The sequence below is a fragment of the Rhinoderma darwinii genome, chromosome 6, assembly GCF_050947455.1.
Source record: "Rhinoderma darwinii isolate aRhiDar2 chromosome 6, aRhiDar2.hap1, whole genome shotgun sequence".
NCBI lineage: Eukaryota > Metazoa > Chordata > Amphibia > Anura > Rhinodermatidae > Rhinoderma > Rhinoderma darwinii.
Window position 1 is genome coordinate 122,819,156 of NC_134692.1, and position 25,854 is coordinate 122,845,009.

A 25,854-nucleotide genomic window follows, 5' to 3' on the forward strand; every position below is an offset into this window, starting at 1 on the left:
AACTGAGCCACCCATTGTTTATTAACACTTACATCACAGTGCCCTCAACTCCTATGTCACAAAGCGATGATGTCACAAAGGAATAGAATGGACGTGGCCTCAACTCCTATGTAACAAAGCGATGATGTCACAAAGGAATAGAATGGACGTGGCCTTGATTATCACCGTTCACATGATGAGTGCGCAGAGAGAGTAAGAAAAGAGACAGAGATTGTGAGCGCCGCCTAGTGGAGAGAAAAATACTTGTGAGTACCCAGCTTATTCCATTTATTACATTTAACAAGGGTGATAAGACTTTTCCTGCAGATTATTATACACCTTGCTCCCCAGCCGCACATCTAATTCTACAGCAGCTGATTGGCACAGATCGCTGAGCTCTGCTGCATGGTCGTGGGCATCGTATACATGGAGGAACATATATCAATGGGACTCACCTGTATAACATATAGAATTATCTTCTAAACAATAATTCCACAGTAAAGATCACAGACATTCCGGATTATGAAACGGTCATAGTTAAATGGATTGTTTTATTAAGTTAACCCTTCTCTGAAGACAGTAATCCGGCGATCACCTGATCACTAAAGATCTGACTCCTGGGACATATGGACAGTAGTGGTTTTGATGAGACAACCCCTTTATAATGTTCAGGAAGACAGAGCAGTAAGATACTAAATGTGCAGCTAATGTTCGTCTATGGGGTTATGTACGCTGCCGTGTATTTAGCTTGTGGTGTTTCTATATACAATCTGTGTAAAACAAATCTCAGCATCATCCATCAGATGCCATAAGCCAGACAAGTTCTGCCCATAGATCCAAAGGAGACCTAAAAAATGGTGGTGATTTCTGAGTGAGCGCCATATTTTATACTTGAAAGTGCTTGTACTGCTTTTTTCTATCAGACGGAATAAATCAGAATCATCATAGAACCAGTGCGGCGAGCGATACCGAGATCAATTTGTCTGTTTTGCTCATCTGTATAGAACGCTGTATTAGTACATTATTATTATTTATTAATATTTGTCTGTGGTCCTGACATTCCATATTATCTATTAGAATTTCTTGAATAATGAGATATTAATTATAAGGGGGAATTCACACGCGGCAGATTTAGTGCAAAAATTTGTGCAACTTTTCCATTCATCTGACTGGGACTTGCAGAAATCCATATGCTTGCTGATGAAGATGAATGGAACTTATTGCCAGTCACAGAAATCTATGCAATAAATCTGCCGCATGTGAATATACCCTAATAGTAATATAAAGTGATTACATATTATGTCCCTTTTCTGTTTTTATTTCCAGAGTTTACAGTCTCAAAATCCGTGAACATGGCGTCTCGCCATGAGAACGTGGACGTGGAGAAAGGCCTTTTGGCTCCTCCATGTGAAATGGATAAAGACGATGGCGAAAGCCCCAGAGCAGAGGACGTGCATGACCGTACTGGAATCTCCTACACACGATCCATCGTTATTGTAGGGATTCTGTTCTATATAAATCTGCTATCCTACATGGATCGGCTCAGTGTCACTGGTAGGTGTGGGGTACTTCATTTTATTTCTGGGGTTTATCAGTACTGTAGCTGTGGAGGCACTTATAGCGAACCTCCACTTTCAGTAGAAAAACGGTTATAGTGCAGGAGTGCGCAGGAGAATACGCTATAATTGTTTTTCTAAATCACTTGTATTCGCTCTCTTGCATCTAGCAGCAGCGCGGACTGTGTAAAGTCAGTGGTGGCGGCTTCTCGTCTCCATTGCTCCCATATCCAGAACGGCCTCCAGTGCCTTAAGATTCTATAGCGCTGACGCCCATTCTAGAGATCGGTGGGGGTCCCAGTGGTCGCTTCCATTAATATGCCTTATACCTATATGATGGAAATACATGCATTGCTTCTAGTGACATCTCTCTTTTTATCTGACAGGGGCGCTGCCATATTTAGAAAAATCATTTAATCTGAAAGACAGTGGATCTGGTTTGCTGCAAGCAGGTAAATATTAATATAAAATCTTGTTTTGTAAGTCACCTGGAATCCGCCATTTTGGGAACTAAACCAATATTCTAGAGAAGGTGACGAATCTATTCACTGGAATCTCATGATCTGACTGACACAAGGTTGTGATGTCATCAGGTTCTAGTGAAGAAATAAGACAGTTGGTTGCACTACATAAGGCTGGGTACACAAGTCGCGGTCAAAATGTGTTTTATTGCCATAAATTGCCACAAAACAGCACGATTTTGCAGTGTTTTTGCGACATGACCGGGACATGAAAACCTAGGATAATGGTGTTCTGCTGTGACTGGGCTGACAAATCCATAATAAGGCCATAATAACATCCATCAGCAGCATTTACCTGCTTGTTGATGGGTTCCAGTGATAACCCAATATATGACATTAAGATGTACTATATCGTTTTTACTATATACACAGATTTACAAAAAGTTTTATCAAACTGCAAAAGTAATTGAAGGGTTAGGCTTTACATTAATGAATGAGAGTGGGAATTTAAAAAAAGTGGGGAATTTGGTTTTAATAGTTTGTCCATACATAAATGTCTGTTGTATCTTCCTTTCACCTCTTCTCTCCCCCTTCCCTTTCAGTCTTCCTCTGCAGCTTCATGTTGGTGGCTCCAGTATTTGGATATTTGGGTGATCACTGGAATAGAAAATATCTGCTATGTGTTGGGATCACCCTCTGGTCAGCCTCCATCCTTGGCAGCTCATTTATTCCTGATAAGGTAACATCCTGAGTTTATTATTAAAGGGGTTTTCTGGTACATTCCCATTGATAACCTATCCTTCTTCCATGCTCAATCTGTGGGGCTCTGACCTCCGGGACCCACAACAAGCGACCCAATGAAGTGAATGGGACAAGCTGCAGTGCCAGTCACAGCCGCCCTTATCTACAAGCCGATGTGCCTGTGTAAACAATGAAAGGGACACATCGCTCACAGGAGTGCCACGGACCCACATCAATCATACATTCCCTGGAGGAGATATATCAAAACTGGTGCAAAAGTGGAGTAGATGCCCATGGCAACCAATCAGATTCCACCTCTCACTTTTCTAGAGATCTTAAGGAAAATAAAAGCAACAACCTGATTGGTTTCCATGGGCAAATACTTCATTTTTCCTCTGCACCAGTTTTGATCTATTTCTTCCATTGTCTATCCTAACAATAGGCCATCAATATTAAAGTCCCAATGGTAAAGCTTTACTAAAGATGTTATTAATTATGATTTTTTTTCCTTTTCCCCAGTATTTCTGGCTGTTCCTGCTCATGCGAGGACTGGTTGGGATCGGTGCGGCAAGTTACTCCACTATTGCCCCCTCCATCATCGCCGACCTATTTGTAGCAGACCAGCGAAGCCGCATGTTGTCCATCTTTTGGACTGCTATCCCCGTAGGCTGGTGAGTGTCCTGTGTAAACACATTATTTTACAATTATTAACTGGATACAAAAAGTGTCTAATATATATAATGAGTGTAGAAGTTTATACTGTTTATATCTATGTCTATAGTTATATTTGTGCAGAGATTATGCCCTTTCTTAACTATAAATCTTCTTCATTTTTGCCTATTAAGTGGCCTTGGATACATCATGGGGGCCAAAGTGACAAGCGCTCTTGGTGGTGACTGGCACTGGGCACTGCGGGTAAGTGAGAGGATTGCAGGATTCCTGCAGGCAAACTATTATTTCATTTTTTGTCTTATTATTGGAATTGCTCCCATTATCTTCTGGACCCATAAACAATAAGTAGGGACTTGGGAAAGTTCCAGCTCTATGAGTATCAGTCCGGAGGCTGTAGACCGTCATTTATCGACACTGACGTGTGTTGTCTTTTGTTATTAGTCATTTCTAGGTTTTGCCCCTTTATCTGGTTTCAGTCACTTCATATTTGTAATACTTCTATATATATATATAATATACATTGTCTCCTCCTTCTTCTGGACAGATCATTCCAGGTCTGGGGATTATAGCCGTCCTGCTTCTTATCTTCTTTATGAAGGAACCATCCAGAGGAGCCGCAGAACAAAAAAGCTATAAACACCCAAACAACAATTCTTGGACGACCGACGTGAAAGCTCTGCTGAAAAAGTGAGTGTTTTCTGTGTAGTGATGGTTGTCGCTGGCTTTACCCCGTGTCTCTTGTGTCACTCACATTTCTCTCTCTCTCTCTGTAGCCCGAGCTTTATGCTTTCCATGCTGGGATTCACAACTGTGACATTTGTTTCCGGCTCCCTCTCCCACTGGGCTCTGTCCTTCTACAAGCGGGCCCGGGTAATCCTATACAGAAGTGATCCATGTCAGACTGCAATATGTCAATTTGATGACAGGTAAACGCTTATTTACTGTGTGTGCCAGGAGGTTGTGAGGGCGGCTATCTGCCATTATGTCCATACTCTTCCTTTCTCTACCTGAGTTTTGGGCACGGCTACGCGGTGAGTGGTCAGGGCTCCTGGCAGCCATCTATTTACAGGGTAGGTTCAGACATGGGGTGTTAAATGTGGATTTTACTGCGTATGTGCCACAGATTTCACCCTTTGCATTGCTAAGGGTAAAATCCACTGTAAAAATGTGCGACATTTCCGCAACGTGTATTTACAGTGAATAAATTCTTGTGGATATTTATTTGCCAAACCGCACAAAAAAATCTTCAACAATTCTGTGATATAAAACCTCACCCTGATAGTGTATATAGACTGCTACGTGGCTGTCTGCTCTATACTGACAAGATATTTGGGATAGGTCCATAGAGAGCCCTGTCAGCCTGAGAACAGAGTTTATGGATTTAATCTTTAGATACATGCAGATAGTTGGAGCAGTAGTCATACTCAGGTCCTTTAATCATCATTTATATACAATTGTGGAGAATCCATTTGATGACCTCTATAATCTCTTTCTTTGCAGTCTGATTTTTGGCATGATCACTGTGATCACCGGAATCGTGGGAGTTGGAGCTGGCGTGGAGATAAGCAAGAGGTTCAGGAAAATCAACCCACGGGCAGACGCATTAGTCTGTGCGTGCGGAATGCTGGGTGGCGCCCCTTTCCTGCTCTTGGCTTTGTTATTGGCAAGTTTCAGCCTTGTGGCCTCCTATGTAAGTGGCTGATGAACAGCTTTCTGTCATTGATGTTCTTTCTTTTAATTATATTAAAAAGGTGAAGAAACAATATCCATACACATACCTGTAGATATACATACATATACACCTATACATACAATCATACTGTATATAGCTGTGGATACCATACACACACAGATATACAGCTTTACAAACACATACTGTATCTTTAGGCAGACATATATAAACATACAGTATACCTTTACATACATACATACATACATACATACAGTGTATACCTGTGGATATCATACACATACAGATATACTGCTATACATACACATAGACACACACGTATTCATACACATATACATTATTATACAGTGTAAGGTCTATACGCAGGTTTAATACCCACCCTGTGCAGAAGAGTTCAGGATAAGAGGTAACTTATTGTACTGCCCCCTCCCCGTATTCCCCATTTAGTCTTTTCTGAATGTTTTGTCTCCCCTCAGATTTTCATCTCCATCGGGGCATTATTGCTGGCACTGAATTTTGCCATTGTGGACGACATCCTGCTGGTAAGTGATCAGAAACCACGAGGATGTTTCTCTATTACAGCTGAAATGACATTTATTTCGCATGCTGTCTTTTTTCCGGCCTAGTTTATGAAATGCCACTGACTCTGCAATAACTGCCAGACAAGAGACGGAGGACACTACAAGTACAGACTGCGCTGTCTGCAGATATTGTAGCGCAGATATTCCGTCACTTTGTCTGGCTGCCATTGTTGAATTAGGTTCTGTAACTTCCTTCTGCCTACTCAGAATGTCCTCTTGTTTTAGAGTGTGGTGACCCCCAGAAGACGATCCACAGCGGAGGCCCTACAAATAATTGTGTCCCACCTGCTGGGTGATGCATGGAGCCCCTCTCTGATCGGAGTGGTAAGTATTAGTTACATCATCGTCCTAAAGGGTATATAAACAAAATTCTTTACCGTCGGGGCCAGTCTTAGCCTGCATGACACCCTTTGTGAACAACTTACCACGCACATACATTTCACACAAAGGAGACAGCACTAATACAGTACACCCCCACCAAACAGACAGTAAAGATATAGCCACCATATAGTGCACACACATGGCCCATACAGCACCCTCAGTGAGGAGCTGTCACTCACCACCACCTACAGTCTGCTGTCACCGGATTTCTGCATTAATATCCAGCATCCGCTGTCTGAGAAAATCTACACATATTCTGATATTTCCCATAATTCATCTTACATAACAATGTGTTATTTTCTTATCCTCAGCTATCTGACCTCATCCGCAGAGGAAAGCCAGAATCCGACCTGCTGATGTTTAACAGCCTGAAATATGCCCTCATGGTCTGCGTATTCGTGAGCGCTATCGGAGGAGGATTGTTCTTGGCAGCTGCCCTCTTTCTTGAGAAAGACCGAAAGAGGGCAGACATGGAGTCTGAAGGTATCTACCCTGTCTGTGTGTATGTCCACCGTCTACTCATGTGTCCTGCAGAATTAAAGTGCAGCTCAACCTTGGATTTAAATGTTAAATAATCACAAATCCCTAATCCTATTCTAATGCGTTAACAAATACTTATTTTTTTAGTGTTGAAAATCATGGTTTATGGTAATCGTTAGTGGGGGAAATTGTCTTTTCTGACAGACGGTAGAAAGATAGTGAATTTTATAGTCTTTCACCAAGATTATGATTCGATAGAGTGCTCCACAATTATCAAAGACAAAACCACTGGAGTAGAAGTGGAGTTTCTTAAAACATAACTTTTACTGTTGTTCCTTCTTAGAAATGTGTTGCACAATATTGACACATATATAATATATGTAGGAAGTAAATTTTTTCCTCCTTGTTATAAAACATTCAATAGCACAATTCAATGTATCATCCAAGCTTAGGAGATGTAGAATTGAAAAAAAACTCAGTCGTTTATACCTTAAACTTTCAGGGTTGTCAAAATGTAAGCTCCATTTTTTTCTTTTATATCTTATTTATCCCAATCGTCATCTTGCAAATAATTATAGAGCCTCTCGGGTAAATACCCCCCTACCCGTTCTGTTGTCAGGTGCACTTGGTTGGACTCCTCAAAACAAGAGCACTGGGAAACCTCTCTTCAATGTTAGAGATCAATATTTTCCTCCCGACGCGTTTCTTTATGGCCCGAATTCATCAGGGAAGATTCGCCATTCAGCCGTGTTAAGTCCACTAGAGCTATAACTGCCGTTCAATAACCCTGCAGTGGCAAGGAAAATTCATGGCCCATGTGTTGCCCTTGTTGGAGTGAACGCCTGTTCACGGCGTCTGACGACGCTATTGATGGTTTTGTAACAAGGAGGAAAAAATTTACTTCCTACGTATATTATATATGTGTCAATATTGTGCAACTCATTTTTAAGAGGGAATAACAGTAAAACTTATGTTTTAAGAAACTCCAGTTCTACTCCAGTGGTTTTTACTTTTCTGACAGATGAAAATATTTTCTATTGATCAGAAATGTATAGACATTCCTTCTTAGTGATAATTGTTATCGCTATGACCAAAGCCTGTAATGGGTATTGCTAGAGAAGCAGTCAGATTTAATGATAAAGATTGGGTATCAGATATGGTCTTGGCAACTGAAGTGCCTTTCTGCAAGGACTTCTAATATACCTCATTAGCAGTGAATGGGTTAAAGGCTATAGACACCTTTGCAGACATTTTACTTTCATTGCATTGTATGTATTTTATTAAATAAAATACATTTACAATTGGTTTTAATTATAAAAAAACATTTGAGACAGTTTGCCTTCTGCAGCTTATATGTTTTACAATACAAGCTGCTGGTTGCCATTCAGTAATTATTCCGTCAAATGAGTTTACTGTCGGGTCAGTCTCACACCCCTTTCTCTGCTCTCCTAACATTGATCTAAGCTGCCATCTTTACAATGAAAGAAAATAAAACTAAACTTAAATCAAATAAAATGTCAGCTTAGATTAGCGTTCAGGAGAGCAGAGAGATGGGCTGGAGGCTGACTCAACAGTTAGCTCGTCTGACGGAATGAGCACTGATCGGCATAGAGCAGCTTGTTTTGTATTGTAAGACATAGAAGCTGCAAAACACAACTAATTGTGAAAATGTTTTATGTAAATAAAATACAAAGCAATAAACAAAAGTCTGCAAAGATGTCCATAGCCTTTAAGATATTACATCTGATCTCTGATTGGTTACTATGGGCAGTCAGGCCAGATTTTAGCTTAGAAAGTTTTGATAAATGAAGCCCATGGGAGACTTTGATAGTTCACAATTTTCAACTACTCATTGACCATCTAGTGGTATGAAGTAGAATAATATAAAATGAGAATTATCTGATAATGTATTCCTGCAAAATCAGGCTTATATGTTTTTTTATCTTAACAGGATGAAGTCTTGGTTGGACATTTTATATTGATTTGTCCATGGCTGCACTGGTTCTTGAGAGCAAAAGAACCCTGTCCTTAATCTCCACACGAGGACAAATATAAAGTGAACACATTTTGGAGCTCCTCAGACTTTCACCGTAATGAGCAGCAGGGCTCTGCTGCTCAAGACATGACTATAATGTTTCCAAACAATCACTAAAAGTTTCAGTGCATGCAGAATCAAGAACACCACACAGAACATCTATTCTTGCAACAGGAAATCAATAGTTGGCAGTGGAAGTCATGAATGCAAAGCTGCCATGACCTACCCTGTTACTGAATCCAGTGGTTTAAACATTATAGATTCTACACCGATAATTGAGGGAACTGGACCTAGAGTGTCTGCAATTCCAAAGATTGCATTGAGGAAGAAAACAAGACCTACCTCACAGACTCATTCATATGGAATTTCCACTGAGCTCTTCCTCGGAAAAGCATCCCAAGGAATTTGCATGAATACCAGCAAACATAGGTCCACCTCAAAGGATTTTTTTCTGTGCCTGTGTCTCGGCTGAGTCACAGTGCCAAACTGGACTGGACAAATCTTTGTACTACAGATCTGGATCCCCAGACTGTGTGTAAAAAATGACAAATGTTTCTGCCTGTGGCTCGGCTGAGTCACAGTGCCAACCCGGACATGATTAGTGCCACCTACCAACGATTTATGGCAACTAACAACATGACTCAACTGGAATACCTTTCATCCACATTGCACCAACAGAAGAGACTGCAGTTACAGACCATCTCTAGTTGAAAAAAAGAACTTTAAGAATAGCATGTTTTTAACTGCTCCTGGTTACACCTTAAATTCCTTCATGTATACCAACCTTATGTGGAAAATGTAGTCATGTTATTTTAATAAAAACATCAAAACCTAAACAAAGTGTATTATTATATAAGTAACAAAATACTATAGAAAACTGTCTGTACTCTTAAACTTTCTGATATATCACATGTTCTGGATTAATAGAAAAATGTAGGGAAAAGCTACTGAAAGTCATGAAATCCAATCAGAGAAAGAGTCAGGATTGAAATCTAGGCAGCAGCTACTTCTCCCTTAAATACGTAAGCCACATTGTTAATACAAAAAAATAAACATGGAACACAGAGCCATCAAACCAAAGAGAAATCTTGATACACTATCATTTTATGAAAATAGTTTTATTCATCATAATTAATACTTTATTACACATAAATACAAAATTAGAGATACAAAAATTAACCCCCCTCCCAAGTATATACTATAGACAATTAAAATATCATAAAATATACCAGGTGTAATATAATGAAAAAATATTAAATATAATATAATCAGATAGAAAAGTCCTCATACACAAAAGCATGTATCTTTAAGAAAGGATGAAAGACCACATATGTGTGTCAACATGCAGTAGCAGCATCAGGACACCAGGGGCCTGATATAGATAATGCTGCAATGACAGGTCGCTCCAATACCAAGAGTACGATGATATAATTAAGATATGGAGCACTAAGTCAAAAATATATCAACTACAATGAGTGTAAAATTCAACTATACCTGCAGAGGACATAGTGGAAAAGTATTACACCTGAACAAGCAGCACCTCGACGCGCGTTTCGCAACCTTCGTCAGGAGATGTGCTACTACATTGACAGCCAAAGTTTAAATACTGTGAGCCCGAAAATAAATGACCAATGGTGTGCAGCAGGAGAAGACTACTCCCACTGACATAACTAGCGCCGCGCCGTAAAAAATGACGCGCAACGATGCGTGTCAGCCGTGGGGATGATGCGGTTCACCCATCGGGAAGGAGCGGGTCACGCCCCTCAATCCAATAAGTGACCGTAATAATATCCAGACAGTAGGCGAGTAACAATGACAACGCCCACACACATTAACGCCGATATAATGTGGTTCACCCATAGGAGAGGAGCGTGACACGCCCCTCAATCCCATTTGTGACCAGACGGCATATACTGTCAACAGGCGAATAACCATGACAACGCCCAAACATATCAGCGCCGGCACGAATCAACACAAAGACTTGGTCAGTAAGACAAATCTTTATGCCAAGCCATAACACCATCACGGACATAAATTTAAGAAGGCTCACCCGACAAAACCTGAGTACATGTTGTTGATGAATGACCTACACATCCTATACAGTGCATAAAAGATATGTTATAACAAATAAATAAATAAATAAACAATATTTCAATACAAATACAGAGAAAAAGAGAAAAACGACAGTCAGACAAAATATGTAAAGAAATAATAAATAAGAATCAAAAATACATAAATATTTTTAACAGCATTCTTAGGCTATGTTCACACGGGGTCTTTTGCCGAGTTTTTTGACGCGGAAACCGCGTCGCAAAACTCGGCAGAATCGGCCCGAGAACGCCTCCCATTGATTTCAATGGGAGGCGTCGGCGTCTTTTTCCCGCGAGCAGTAAAACTGCCTCGCGGGAAAAAGAAGCGACATGCCCTATCTTCGGGCGCTTCCGCCTCCGACCTCCCATTGACTTCAATGGGAGGCAGGAGAAGCGTGTTTTATGCCCGCGGCGCTCAATGGCCGCGGGCGAAAAACGGCGCGATAATTGCTATTCACACGGAGTATTTTGGGGGAGGAATATCTGCCTCAAAATTCCGTTTGGAGCTTTGAGGCAGATATTCCTCCCCCAAAATACTCCGTGTGAACATAGCCTTACTTTGCAGCATCTTTCTACAACTGCCTAAAATTTTTCCCAGTATTGTACGTCTTTATTTAGAGGGGACTCATGGCAACTATTTATATTTAAATGTCTTTGCATAGCTTGATAAAGAAATAAAGATGTTTTTATACATTTTTGGTCGTGAACAGTTACATTTATGTGTCATCTTTCCTTCGTCTCATGATGATATAATATTGACACATATGTGGCACCTCGACTTTTATTAGAGGTGCCCACAGTTATTATAATAGATAACACTTTGACTGCTCAGATCAGACAAGTAACCTTCTGCTGGATCTAATAGGAAACTCATAGGGAGGCGTGGGAAAGACAGAAAAGAAATGTTAAGAAATATATTATAGCTTATTAGGCGCAGCAGTTGCCCCAATCCAAGGCTTCTCCATAGACACTGGACCTCCAGTGCCTACTGTTAAATATGGTGCTCAATCTTTCTATAAAACGTCCTCCAAATGATCTATGAACCATATGATCTCACAAAACATTAGCCAATTTGATAGACCACAATCCAGCATCGGAACATGACCAAGTCCAGTCTTTGGTAGAGCCTCAAAAACATAACTTCCTTCCACTCCACCATATTCAGCAGACTTGTCAGACATACACAGAGTTTAGAGACCCTACTTGGTTTCAGAAACTATATCTCTCTCATACAGTGACAAAACAAAGACTACTGGCCCAACAGAGAACCAGAGGACATGTGCATGTTCTTTATAGATGGAGGGTGGGCCCTTAGAATCATCTTCTCTGGTGGACCAAGGAACCCCAGTCCGACGCTGCTCCAAATTATTTCTTGGGGCAACAGCTTTATATGCACCATCTGTGTAAATGTGGTTCAATGCTTACTGCCTGAACAAAACAGCAGACCCTTATACAACACATATAACTTACCTATCACATTGTACGGGCCTGTAGTTCCCATTGCTTTACCTTATCAAACTCTTTCCTTCCCTTATGTCTCAAAAATCCCCACTTTCTGTTGTTAATGTTGGAATTGCATTTATCTGACAATTTTTACACTTAAGATGGGATGTTTCTCTCAGTGGAATGTAAAGTCATTGTCCCAACACCAGATGAGGGCTATGAGGGAGCCCCCTGTTCCCGCTGCCGCTGATCAATACCTTCACCATTCTCTACATGCAGCGGTGGGTTTTAGTGGAGTCTAGACATTACATTTTGTCTTCTAGATCCCCCTGTGGTCAATAGTCAGGAGACACTGGTCTAGTTTTGCCCTATGGGTCAAGGCACATGGGAATATCAGTGCACAGCAGGTATATAAGAGGGAACACACAGAACTTATGCTAACCAGAAAAAGAGCGCAGGTGAGGACAGCAGCAAGACGACCTTCTTTCCAATGCTTCCGGCAATCTGCCTGTAAAAGAAGCTCCCATTAAAGGATGACATTTACCTGACTCCTTATATCCTCAGAACTGCGGTCCTCCCGCCAGGGATGTCTCCTTACACTTAACTGATCATTAAGGGGTAGTTCACACTGAGTATTTTGGTACTGATTTTGACGCGGAAACCTCATCGGAAATAGCACCGAAAAACACCCGCTCGAGGGAAAAATAAGCAACATGCTTTATCCTCGGGAGTTTCCATCTCTGACCTCCCATTGACATCAATGGGAGGCAGAGAAAGCGTTTTTCGCGAAAAAATTCCTGAAGCAATTTTAAAGCAGATTTTTCTACCTGCAAAATACTCAGCGTGAACAGGGCCTTAAGGTGTATTCCCGTCTTAAACATTTATAACATAATCACAGGGTGTGCCACCAATGCCTTACAAGTGCAGGTATCACCTCTAGGAACCTCACCTATTGGATAAACAGGAATCCAGTGACCCGTGTCTGCTTATTCATGGACGCTACAGACTACATAAAGTTCAATATAGAGTCGCTATCCATTAAAGTCTATGGAAGTTATGGAAAGAACTACTTGCTTCCCCCTTACTGGATGGCTGAGGATCCCAGAGCTGGGACTGACACCTATCAGGCATTTATGCTACACACTGTGGATATGCCATATATGATTAAGATGGGAATATCCCTCTAAGTGATGTTATCATTTCCACTTTTTGATGATAAATACAGAGCGCAGTTGCAGTGTGGTTGTTTGATTTGTTTTGTTGTCATAGGAGACTATTGAAGATGTAGGGGGAGGAATCCTATACAGATGGTAGTATGGATGGTTGCGTGTAGGTGTTACGGCCAGGGCCGCTATTACAATTTTCTGGGCCCCATTCAGTGAAATGGTTATTACCCCTCTCACCCCGATACTCTATATATCTAGGAGAGCACGCTTGGTTCACATTATCATTGTGCTTAACCCGTTAGTGATCGGCCCATCGTGTTTCTACGTCGGTCACTAACGGGCCTTATTCCGATGCCATAGACTTTTTACGTCGCGGCATCGGAATAAGTAAACAGAGCAGGGAGCTGTCAAATCTCCCTGCTCTCAGCTGCTAGAGGCAGCTGAGGGCTGGGAGCGTCCCTGCTCTGCCGGGTGAGATCGATATTAGTATCAATCTCACCCGTTTAACCCCTCAGATGCGGTGCTCAATAGCGAGCACCGCATCTGAGTTGTTTTGGAGAGAGGGAGGGAGCTCCCGCTCTCTCCCACCGACACCCGGCGATACGATCGCCGAGTGTCTGTGTCTTCTATGGCAGCCGGGGGCCTAATAAAGGCCCCCAGGTCTGCCTGTAGTGTATGCCTGCTAGGTCATGCCTCTGGCATGACCTAGCAGATGCCTGTCCGTTTTAAACGGACAGGCATAATACACTGCAATACAAAAGTATTGCAGTGTATTACAATAGCGATCGCAGAATCGCATATTATAGTCCCCTAGTGGGACTAGTAAAAAAGTAAAAAAAAAAGTTTAATAAAGTTAATTAAAAAAAAAGTGAAAAAAAAATGAAAAACACAGCTTTTCCCCTTACAAACTGCTTTAGTATTAAAAAAACAAAATAAAGTTAAAAAGTTACACATATTTGGTATCGCCGCGTCCGTAACGACCCCGACTATAAATCTATAACATTATTTAACCCGCACGGTGAACGCCGTAAAAAATTAAATAAAAAAAGATGGAAAAATTGCTGTTTTCTGTGAATCCTGACTTTAAAACAATGTGATTCAAAAGTGATCAAAAAGTCGCATCTACTCAAAATTGGTACCAATAAAAACTACAAGTCGTCCCGCAAAAAAAAAGCCCTCATACAGCTGCATCGGCGAAAAAATAAAAACGTTACGCCTCTTCAAATACGGAGACACAAAAACAAATACTTTTTAAAAAAAAGGGTTTTTACTGTGTAAAAGTAGTAAAACATGCAAAAACTATACAAATTTGGTATAGTTGCAATCGTAACAACCCGCTGAATAAAGTTATTGTGTTATTTATACCACACGGTAAACGGCGTAGATTTAGGACGCAAAAAAGAGAGGCGAAATTTCAGATTTTTTTCTATTTCCCCCCCAAAAAAGTTAATAAAAGTTAATCAATAAATAATATGTACCTCAAAATGGTGCTATTATAAAATACAACTTGTCCCGGAAAAAACAAGACCTTATACAGCGATGTCGACGCAAAAATAAAAGAGTTATAGCTCTTGGAACGCGACGATTGAAAAACGTAAAAAATAGCTTGTCATTAAGGTCTAAAATAGGCTGGTCATTAAGGGGTTAAGGGGCATTTTTGCCAGTATAAACAGTGAAAACTAGATAGTGCCCCCATTAGGAATACAAGAGTTACTTCTGTTAGGAGAGGGATGAGCGGTGTCTATACAGCGAATCTTATCTCAGTATAATCGGTGCATTCTGCTATCTGCACATATCGATTATACATTTACAGAGACGTAAGTAGTAAAAACCCATGAACATGTATTATACAACTATTATTTACAGTTTCTGATGAGCTATGGGCACCACTGCCAGCCCTAATACACCAGACTCTTTATTTGCCCCCATTCCCATCTACTAATAATACAGAACTTGAAGAACCCGCCATGAAATTCCCTCTCATTCCCCTGGACACTAGACTTTCCCCCTTGATGCCCACATCAGATATGGCAGATCAGTGCCAGGCAGGTGCCACCTGAGGATTCCATGACCTCTGACATCATGTGACCTGCACACGACCAACTGACATTTACTTTCAACTGTCGACGGCAGCGATTAGACGGAGATCTACAGTTTGGAAGAGATTTGCGTAAATGGCGTCCACTGGACACAGCGAGAAGAAGAAGAGAGGAGACGAGAAGAGGAAGAGGGAAGAGGAGAGAGTCGCAGGATTTAAGAAGAGCAGTAAGAAGAGGAGAGGAGACCAGGACAGAGGAGACCACAGAGGATTGGAGGATGAGGAGCCAAGTTCTGGGAGCAGCCAAGACTCTGGAACATCCAGCCCCTATGCCAGGCTTAACATCAGCCGCTTCACCATCCACCAGGTCCTGGGTAGGGGCAGCTTTGGCAAAGTGAGTATTACAACTCCTTATTTAATTTTAAAGGGACAGTAAACCTATTTTTTGTTTTATCTGCATCTATTGTTTTCTGTTATCAGCCATTTAACCCCATAGTGACTAAGACTGTTTTGGCCTAAGGACCAGACCATTTTTTTCAAATCTGACATGTATCACTTGAAGTGGTAATAACTTTGAAATGCTTTTATTTGTTCAAGCGATTCTGAAATTGTTTTCTCATGACAAATTGGACTTTAACCAGTTCAGGACCGCGCTATTTTGAGCCTTCAGGACCAGACACCGTTTAACCCTTTTTAGCACGTGTTAGGCTATGACTTTTTTATTTGTTGGGCTAACAAAGTGATTTTTGAGATGTTTATTCCGTAGACAATGCAGGTTTCTTTTTTTATCGTTTTTATACACATCCTTTTTGCTATTTTTGAATTTTTATTCTTAAAGTTTGAAAATAATAGTAAAACAATAAGCTTTTTTACATTTCAGCTATTTTTTTTTGGTAATAACATAACATTTTACCCTAAAATAGACCTTTTATTTGTGATCGTCATTGTCTACTGTAAATTTTAATATATTACATGTTTATATTAGGGTAATTAGGTCAGCGCTAGCGTTACAACAATGATTGGCGGGGGGAACGTTTTTTTTGGGGGGTTGGTATTTTATGTGCATTTATTATTAATTTTTTTTTGCACTTTACTTAACTTTTATTTTTTTATTACTATGGTCTGTCCCTCAAAGGTCAAAAAAGACCTTTGGGGAACTTTATATATATATTTTCTTTCTTTTACACCATGCTTTTCCACTGGAGCTGCACAGTAGCCCCAGTTACAGAGGAAATCAGCCCTCTCATAGTGACGATTGTCACTAATAGGGCTGTGCTGGTTCTAGTTAGACCGAGCAGCAGTCTGCCAATAACAGCACCCGGCGATCATGTGACCAGTCACATGAACACCGGGAGCAATAGAGATAGCGGCGCAGCCGCTGCCTCTATTCCTATACACAGCGTTCATTGAGTGCTGTCTACAAGTGATCAGAGAAGACAGAAGCAGCGAAAGCTGCTTCTATCCTCTCCTCAGTGTCCCCGACAGTCACTGACAGCCGGAGACCCGAAATTCAGCTGCCCGATCGCTCGGGCAGCAAGTTAAAACCCGAGCCGTAAAAAGTCTATGGCGCGAGTTTTAAGGACCCGCACCTGACTGCTGGCCGTAAAAACACACCCAGCGTCGGGAACCAGTTAAGATAGTGGTGAAATTTGGTCGACACATTCAGTGTTTATTTATGAAAAACACCAAGATTTTGACCCTACAGGTATTTTGCTGAATTTAGTGTAATTAGGCTGTGAAAATGAAAATCTACGTTTTTTTCTAATAAAATGTTGTTTTAGCTCCGATTTTTTCAGTTTTACAATAGATAAAGGAGAAAAAGAAACACAAAATTTGTAAAGCAAACTCTTCTGAGTACGGCAATACCCCATATGTGGTAATAAACTGCTGTTTGGACCCACGGCAGGGCTCAGGAGGGAAGGAGTGCCATTTGGCTTTTGGAGCTCAAATTTTGCTTGATTGTTTTTCAGGTGCCATGTTTCATTTGCAAAGCCTATGAGAGGCCAAAACAATGGAAACCCCCAAAAGTGACCCCATTTGGGAAACTACATGCCTCAAGGAATCTATCTAGAAGTATAGTGAGCATTTAGACACCACAGGTCTTTTGCAGAATTTATTGGAATTGGGCCGTGAAAATGAAAATCTACATTTTGTTCCACTAAATTGTAGAATGTCTTTATTTTTGCAAGGGATAATGGAGAAAAAGCACCCCAACATTTGTAAAGCAATTTCTCCCGATTACGGCAATACCCCACATGTGGTCATAAACTGCTGTTTGGATACACGGCAGGGCTCAGAATGGCAGGAGCGCTATTTGGTATGCAGATTTTACTGTATTGGTTTTTGGCCACCATGTCACATATGCAAAACCCCTGAGGTACCAGAGTACAGTGGAAGCCCCAAGAAGTGACCCCATTTTGGAAACTGCACCCCTCAAGGCATTTATCATTTGCCTGGACAAGACAGGGCTCAGAAGGGAAGAGCACCATGCACATTTGAGGTCTATTTTGGTGATTTTCACAGCATTGGCCAACACTTGCAGGGCCCTGAAGTCAAATAGTAAAACAAACCCCCAAGTAGTGACCCCCCCCCATATTGGAAACTACACCCCTTATGGCATTTTAAGGTATGTAGTGAGCATTTTGACCCCACAGGTGATTCTACATTAGAAATTAGTGCCCAGCGGATGGTCCAAAGTGAAAATTGCAATTTTCCACTGATATGCCAATTTAGTGCACAATATGTTGTGCCCAGTTTGTGCCACTGAAGACAAATATCTCATAAACTGTTAAGCCAGTTCTCCCGGGTATGACAATACCATATATGTGGACGTAAACTGCTGTTTGGGCACGCTGTACGGTTTAGAAGGGAGGGAGCGCCATTTGGCTCTCGGAGCACAGATTTTGCTTGGCAGTTGTTCTGTTTGGGGTTTTACTGGTATTTCGGTGTATAATGTGGGGGCATATGTAAGCTGTGCGGTGTACATCAGGGCATAATAATAGGGTATAATAATGGGGTAAATAAACAATTCATAGATGTGTGGCCGGTGTCGCACTGATAAATGGCGCCCAATCTTATCCGCTTTTGGAACAATGCATATTTTTCATCGCCATTTTCTGAGAGACGGAACTTTTTTATTTTTTCACAACCGGAGCTGTGTGAGGGCTTATTTATTGCGGGACAATATGTAGTTTTCATTAGGACCATTTTGGGGTACACATTTTTTTTAATCACTTTTTATTCCATTTTTTTGGCAAGCAATGTGACCAAAAACCAGCAATTCTGATAATGTTTTTTTGTTTGTTTTTTTACAGTGTTTACCGTGCGCTATAAATGACATTTTACTTTATTCTGCGGGTGGATATATTTAGGGCATGCCCACACGTGGCGGATTTCCTCCGCAACTGTCCGCATCAATTCCGCACAGAATCTGCGTTGCAGATTCTGCGGCGGATCTGCCCAAAATGTGCAGTAAATTGATGCGGACTAGCTGCTGCGGACTGCGGGAAAAGTGCTTCCCTTCTCTCTATCAGTGCAGGATAGAGAGAAGGGCCAGCACTTTCCCTAGTGAAAGTAAACAAATTTCATACTTACCGGCCGTTGTCTTGGTGACGCGTCCCTCTTTCGGCATCCAGCCCGACCTCCCTGGATGACGCGGCAGTCCATGTGACCGCTGCAGCCTGTGATTGGCTGCAGCCGTCACTTAGACTGAAACGTCATCCTGGGAAGCCGGACTGGAGACAGAAGCAGGGAGTTCTCGGTAAGTATGAACTTCTATTTTTTTGACAGGTTGCTGTATATTGGGATCGGTAGTCACTGTCCAGGGTGCAGAAACAGTTACTGCCGATCGCTTAACTCTTTCAGCACCCTGGACAGTGACTATTTACTGACGTCTCCTAGCAACGCTCCCGTAATTACGGGAGCCCCATTGACTTCCTCAGTCTGGCTGTAGACCTAGAAATACATAGGTCCAGCCAGAAAGAAGAAATGTCATGGCAAAAAAGCAAGACGCATCCGCAGCACACATAACATGTGCATGACAGCTGCGGACTTCATTGCGGAATTTAGAATCTCCATTGAAGTCAATGGAGAAATTCCGCCATGAGTCCGCAACTAGTCCGCCACAACTCCGCAACAGCCCTAGCATGCTGCGAACACCAAATTCCGCTCCGCAGCCTATGCTCCGCAGCGGAATTTTACGCATCGTCTAAACGAACACTGCTAAATAAAAGTGGAAGTCAATGGACAAACGGCTCCGCTGCGGATTAACGCTGCGGAGTGTCCGCTGCGGAATTCAAGAGGAATTCCACCACGTGTGGCTTTGCCCTTACGGTGATACCATATGTATATAGTTTTTTTATGTTTTGCAGCGTTTGCACAAAAAAATCCCTTTTTTGAAAATAATGTATTTTTTGTTTCACCATATTCTGAGAGCCATAACTTTTTTATTTTTGCTTTGACAAGGCTGTGTAATGGCTTGTTTTTTGCGGGACGGGTTGTAGTTTTTATTGGTACCATTTTGGGGTACATGCGACTTTTTTATCACTTTTTATTCTATACTTTAGAAGGGCTTTAACCCAAAAAATTGTGTTTGTTATTTATTTTTTTGTGGTGTTCACCGTGCGGGAAAAATAACATTATGGTTTTATAGTTTGGGTTGTTACGAACGCGGTGATACCAAATATGTGTACTTTCTTAACGGTTTCATTTTGTTTCCTATAATAAAGTACTTATTATAGGAAAAAAAGGCAGTTTTTAATTTTTTAACTTAGAACTTTAATTTTTACACTTTAGCTGAACTTTTTTTATTTTTATGTTTTCTTGTCCCACTAGGGGACTTGAAGACCTGCACCTCTCATCTTTATTCTAATACATTGCACTACCTTTCTAATGCAATGCATTAGAGCTGTCAGCTATTCACTGACAGCAAGCCTATTAGGAATCGGAATCCGTGCAACCACATCACAGCGATGCCAATCTCCTGCAAACCACTAAGATGCCGCGATCGTTTTGATCGCGGCATCTAAGGGGTTAATGGCAGGGTACAGAGGTAGCTCCGTTCCCGGCCGTTACAGCAGGATGGCAGCTTTAATATACAGCTGACACCCTTCGACTCATGGTGCAGGCTCAGCTTCAGTGCCCGCCGCCATCTTTTATCTGCGGCCAGAAGCCTTTTAATCCCCATACTTGACAGACAAAGTGCCATTGTTAGGCCTCCTGTTGCTAACAGCCGATCGGCTAGTGTGGCTACCCGGCTCTTTTAGCCCAGTAACCATGCTGCAATACTGTGATTGGTCAGTCACTACTGACTGACAAATCACAGTGATCGCTGGCGGCACCGCGCTGCGATTGTTCCCCTGACGAGTGACTGTGACTATCGGCTGTCTGTGACTGCCGATGTCACTGTTCTGTCACCATCTCTTTGGACATGGTGACAGAATAGCACCATGACGTAACTGTACTTCATGGTGCCTTAATGCAGGGCAAACTATGACATAAAGTTGCGTTAAGGGGTTAATATTGTGCAGATGGTGATTGTATGTTCTTCTATGGAATTCATAATCAGACATCCAGAAAATGTCCTGCCCAGTGACCACTGCTTTATGTCATATATCTCATCTGTTCCTCTTATCATCACATTTAGGTCTAGTGCTGCTATAAAGTGGTATTCCGATTCATTGCTGATCTCAAAGTTCACAGCTGTGGGGGAGGGGGCATTATTTATTTCCATGTCCTGGCCCATTTAAGCTGCTATAAGGAAACAATACATACAGTGACCTCTATGTCCACATTACACATTACAGTAGCTGTATGGATCCCAACCAAGTCAAAGACCTATCTAGTGCTTGTCCTTAAGACCTCTCCATAGAACATCCAACAGCGGACACTGCATTATGACGGGAGCTCAGCTTTATTCAGCTGTAGGGTCCTGGGTATTACCCGAATGACGACCCCTCAGTCCACCCCTGTTCCTTCTTCTTCTCATGAGGATTGTCCACTTGTTTTCCTCAGGTGGTGCTGGCATCAGTCCCCGGCCGAAACACCTATATGGCCGTAAAGATGATCACCAAACGGGACAATACAGAAGTAATCATGAGAGAGCGGCGGATACTCCTGGCGGCCCGAGACTGCCCATTCCTATGCCACCTCTATGCCGCACAACAGTCTCGGGAGAGCGCATGCTTTATCACGGAGTATCTGTCCGGTGGCAGCCTGGAGGCTTCGATCAGGATGTGCGGCTGCTTGGACACCGGCAGCGTAAGGTTAGTAAATAACTAATCAGGAGTCTAAGAGGAATATATCAAAAAGACAACAGAGGAGGTGGGATAACAGTTATGGTCAGGGGTGTAGTCAGGGGAGAGCTGGTGGGCACAAGCCACTCAGCCTTGGCTAAGGGATTTAGATAAAGGGATAGGACAGAAAACTGAATCTCTTTCTCGGGTGAGGAAAACATAGCTAGGAGGTCAGATGAAGGACAATGCAGAGAATAGAGAGAATACAGGCTGCCATAAACAGCACCTCTTCTCTGCCACAGACCCCACAGAATCACACATCATATTAGGGAATTGATGCAGGAATATTTGATGACATTGAGACTACAATCTGTTTTTCCCATCAGATTCTACACAGCAGAGATAGTGTGTGGCCTCCAGTTCCTCCATGGACACAACATCGTCCACCGGTAAGCAGAACTTTCCTCTTTTTTTCGTCTTCTTTACGTGCTGGAAATAATGCACCCAGCTTTCCAAGGGTCCTGAATCGCTATTCTGTTTAGTCTTGCAGTGACCCATCACCCTCCTCCTGTATCACTGGGCAGATTTCTCATTCTCTTGTCTCATTTCTTTGCAGAGATCTAAAGCCTGATAACATCATGCTGGATGCAGCTGGCCACATCCGAATCATCGACCTGGGGCTCGCCCAAGATGGCGTCACCGCCTCCAATAACATCCGTGGAGTGACGGGAACATTTTATTACATGGCCCCTGAGGTGCTTCTTAGGAAGAGATATGGCCCAGCAGTTGATTGGTGGAGCCTGGGGATTGTGGTGTCCAGGATGTCAACAGGACGCTTCCCCTTTAACAACGGCCCAGACCGGCAAACGGCTTACAAAGCCATCACCACCAAAAAGCCCATATTTCCATCTTGGCTTAACACTGACGTAAAACATCTCGTCAAAAAACTGCTGCATAAGAATCCTAAGAAGCGCCTGGGTGTGCGCGGGAACATCAGAGCGCATCCATGCTTTTCCACCATCGGCTGGGAGGAACTGGAGGAGAGGAGAGCACGGCCGCCATTCACACCATTTGAGCCAGTTCTGGAGAATCACCATCTGCAGTGGCCGGAGAGTAAAAAATCTCTTCACCCCTTGGCTGGATTCAGCTATATGTCACCAAGCTGGACCGGGTTAGATCCTCCTCCTCTGGAGATAACACTCATCAGATGTTTTTCTTACCTTCTGTTCCTCCTCATTGTCCGTGTCTTCTGCCTCTGTCTCTTCCAATGACTTTGTCTCTGCTGCTTCTTAAATTGATGAGATCCACTGCCCAGAACTTCATGCCTCCTGACCCGCACATCAAATCTCTGCTGCTGTATGTCGCCTCGGCTGCCCTAGAATATCATCTCTCTCCGTACCATCTACATGCTGCACCTTTGCCATCTTGTTGCTACCCCAGTTGCTTGACTTTGCATCCTCCAATCCCGGGCTGGCATCTGACATCACTCCGGCCTGAAGATCCTCTTCACCCCCAGGAGCGGCCTGTGCTTAGATTCCATCTGTAGAGTTCAGGAACAATAGCCGCATGTTGTAGTCCTGACGATCCTGAGTAGCGGCAAATGTACCTGAGCGGCTATTATCCCTGAACTTACCCCAGCACAGGCCAGGTAAGTAATACACACATCACACATTACACCCACATCACCCACACTTCATAATAAGTACAGACACCCACACTACATGATAAGTATAGACACCCACACTACATTAGAAGTATAGACACTAGCACTACATTATAAGTATAGGCACCCACACTACATGATAAGTATAGGCACCCGCACGTAGACACATATTATAGATAGATGAGATATCAGCCTTTGATCCTGGGATTATTCTGATCGCCATATTTGGGGTCAGGAAGGAATTTTCCCCCCTTAATATGAGGACAATTGGCTCATTCCTCACAGGGGGTTTTCGCCTTCCTCTGGATCAACACGGCCTTAATTAGGTTTAGGATGATAGATTAATAAGTAGGTACACTTATAATATAATATAAATAAATAAAAATAATAAAAAAAAGTAAATTGTTTCAAGTCTACCCCCATATTACACATCAGCCTCCTTTGATCCTGGGATTATTCTGATCGCCATATTTGGGGTCAGGAAGGAATTTTCCCCCTTATATGAGAATTGGCCCATTCATCACAGGGGTTTTCGCCTTCCTCTGGATCAACACGGCCTTAAATTTACATATACATTTAAAATATTTGACACATACATATACATATTACTTAATAATTATATTTAAAAAAATCCTAATAATAAAATATACCCCCCTCTTATCTATAAATAAAATCTTCCTTTTACCCCCTACATCTTTGTGCTTGTTTTTATTCTCATTGGACGTCTATGTAGTAAATGTTGTATAGGCCCAATGTCTGATTCTCCAGGTTTAAGCCATTTAAAAGGTATATGTCAGATATAAAACCAAATTTGGTGTGAACAGAGCTTTACAGGGGTTGTCGGCCTTTTACAACCTCCATTTTGTTAGAGGGATCTTGTCATCTGTGGGGAAACCGACTGCAAGTGTTAAAATGTCTTACTGCGCCTCTAAAGGTGGAATGAAGCATTACACAGGTCCAACTAAAATCACAATGTAATACATGGACGTGTCGGATCCTCCTGAACAGGAGATACTGTTTGTAGCCCTTCTCTATTCTGGCTAGTTGATGAGCGTCCTGAACGGAAAACACCTTTCTATTATCTCTATTTCCCTAATACAGCACTTGAAAATGGGTTATACAATGATAAGAGAGTTTGTTACAATGTATCAGTGCAGGTGAGAACTGGAGTAGTTCTCTCATGGAGGATTGCCTAGACTGGATACAATGAATGGGGCACAGTGGAGATTGGTGGATCTGCTACAATGCTGCCCCCTACAGTCAGGGCATTCACCTCATGGATGCTTCTACCAGATTCTTCACATCACAGAGAAACATTCAAGAACAAGGAAAATCCCCTGAAGACAGGAGTCCACACTGAGAGACTCAATAGGAATGGTCTATTCTATCATTTCCATTTATATTTTTCATACTAGAAGAGTAGGGTGACAACCAAATGGCCGAAATTACAGCAACCAAAGGTGATGTCACCAACTATCACAAACTCCTGAATAGTAAATGTGCCTAGCTGTGTAATGACACATCCCCCACCCCCATTTACCTGCTGGCTGAATAGTCAGGCGTCTGGGAAAGCTGGGTGAAAATACTCATATAATAGCACCTTTTAAAATGTAAATAATATGGGGGCACCAGCTGAGAGGTGGACACTATTGTATCCAGTCTAGACCTTTAGAGAACATTGCCTAGACTGGATACAATTGTGTGTACATCTCAACTGAGAGCAGGACTAGCTTAGGCTACATTCACACGAGCGTATCAGATTAACGCACGTGAAAAACGCACCAATATAGGACATGCAGTGAGTTTTACGCAACGGACGCGCACTGCATGAAAACTCCTGCATGTGTGAACGGCCCCATTGAAATCAATGGGTCTGTGCGCTGCGCGGGATTTTCCTATGCAGCACACGGACGTTATTCACGTTCGTCTGGGGATGAAGCCTCTGAATGTAACGTAGTGGTCAGGAATTGAAACATAATGTATATTTATACCGTGATTAAGCTTTAGTTACATGAAATCGGAAAACCCATTTACAAATTCTCTCCAGCCCATGTAGAAATAAAACACATACAACTGAATTCTTTCATGGATGGGGCCGGTCACAGCTTTATTTAATATCTCAAAATACTGCAAAGACGCTATCGCTAATTGCTGCAGCGCACGTCAGTACTGCCGGTAATACGTTTATTAGGAGACAGGCAGACCGAAAATCTCATGCCCGCGCTGCGGAAACAAACGCAGCGAAAACGTTTATATATTGACCTGCGGTGTGAATTCTTAATCTGCAGCATGTCAATTTATGCTGCGTTTTCGTTGCTTTTCTGTTGCGGGTTTTCGCCCTTTTGAATTCAATAAGAATGTAAAACCTGCAACAAATAGCCAAGTGTTAAAGAGGCTCTGTCACCAGATTTTGCAGCCCCTATCTGCTATTGCAGCAGATCGACGCTGCAATGTAGATTACAGTAACGTTTTTATTTTTAAAAAACGAGCATTTTTGGCCAAGTTATGACCATTTTCGTATTTATGCAAATGAGGCTTGCAAAAGTACAACTGGGCGTGTTGAAAAGTAAAAGTACAACTGGGCGTGTATTATGTGCGTACATCTGGGCGTGTTTACATTATTTAGCTCCCTGTACATTATTGTT

The 25,854-nt window shown here is 42.1% G+C and overlaps 2 protein-coding genes across 2 annotated transcripts; both read left to right on the forward strand.

The window, feature by feature from the left end:
• The first annotated feature begins 1,144 nt into the window (after nucleotides 1-1,144).
• LOC142656443 (protein spinster homolog 1-like) lies at nucleotides 1,145-9,416 on the forward strand. The gene is made up of 12 exons (XM_075831369.1): nucleotides 1,145-1,533; nucleotides 1,922-1,987; nucleotides 2,599-2,735; nucleotides 3,257-3,408; nucleotides 3,583-3,652; nucleotides 3,954-4,096; nucleotides 4,183-4,335; nucleotides 4,910-5,099; nucleotides 5,576-5,641; nucleotides 5,906-6,004; nucleotides 6,373-6,544; nucleotides 8,493-9,416. The coding sequence occupies exons 1-12, from the start codon at nucleotides 1,332-1,334 to the stop codon at nucleotides 8,495-8,497; spliced, it is 1,455 nt and encodes a 484-aa protein (XP_075687484.1). The 5' UTR covers nucleotides 1,145-1,331; the 3' UTR covers nucleotides 8,498-9,416.
• A 5,993-nt stretch (nucleotides 9,417-15,409) lies between these two features.
• LOC142656444 (protein kinase C delta type-like) lies at nucleotides 15,410-23,857 on the forward strand. Its single transcript, XM_075831370.1, has 4 exons — nucleotides 15,410-15,707; nucleotides 21,326-21,576; nucleotides 21,933-21,995; nucleotides 22,163-23,857. Exons 1-4 carry the CDS (start codon nucleotides 15,450-15,452, stop codon nucleotides 22,815-22,817), a joined length of 1,227 nt encoding a protein of 408 aa, XP_075687485.1. The 5' UTR covers nucleotides 15,410-15,449; the 3' UTR covers nucleotides 22,818-23,857.
• Nucleotides 23,858-25,854: the final 1,997 nt, after the last annotated feature.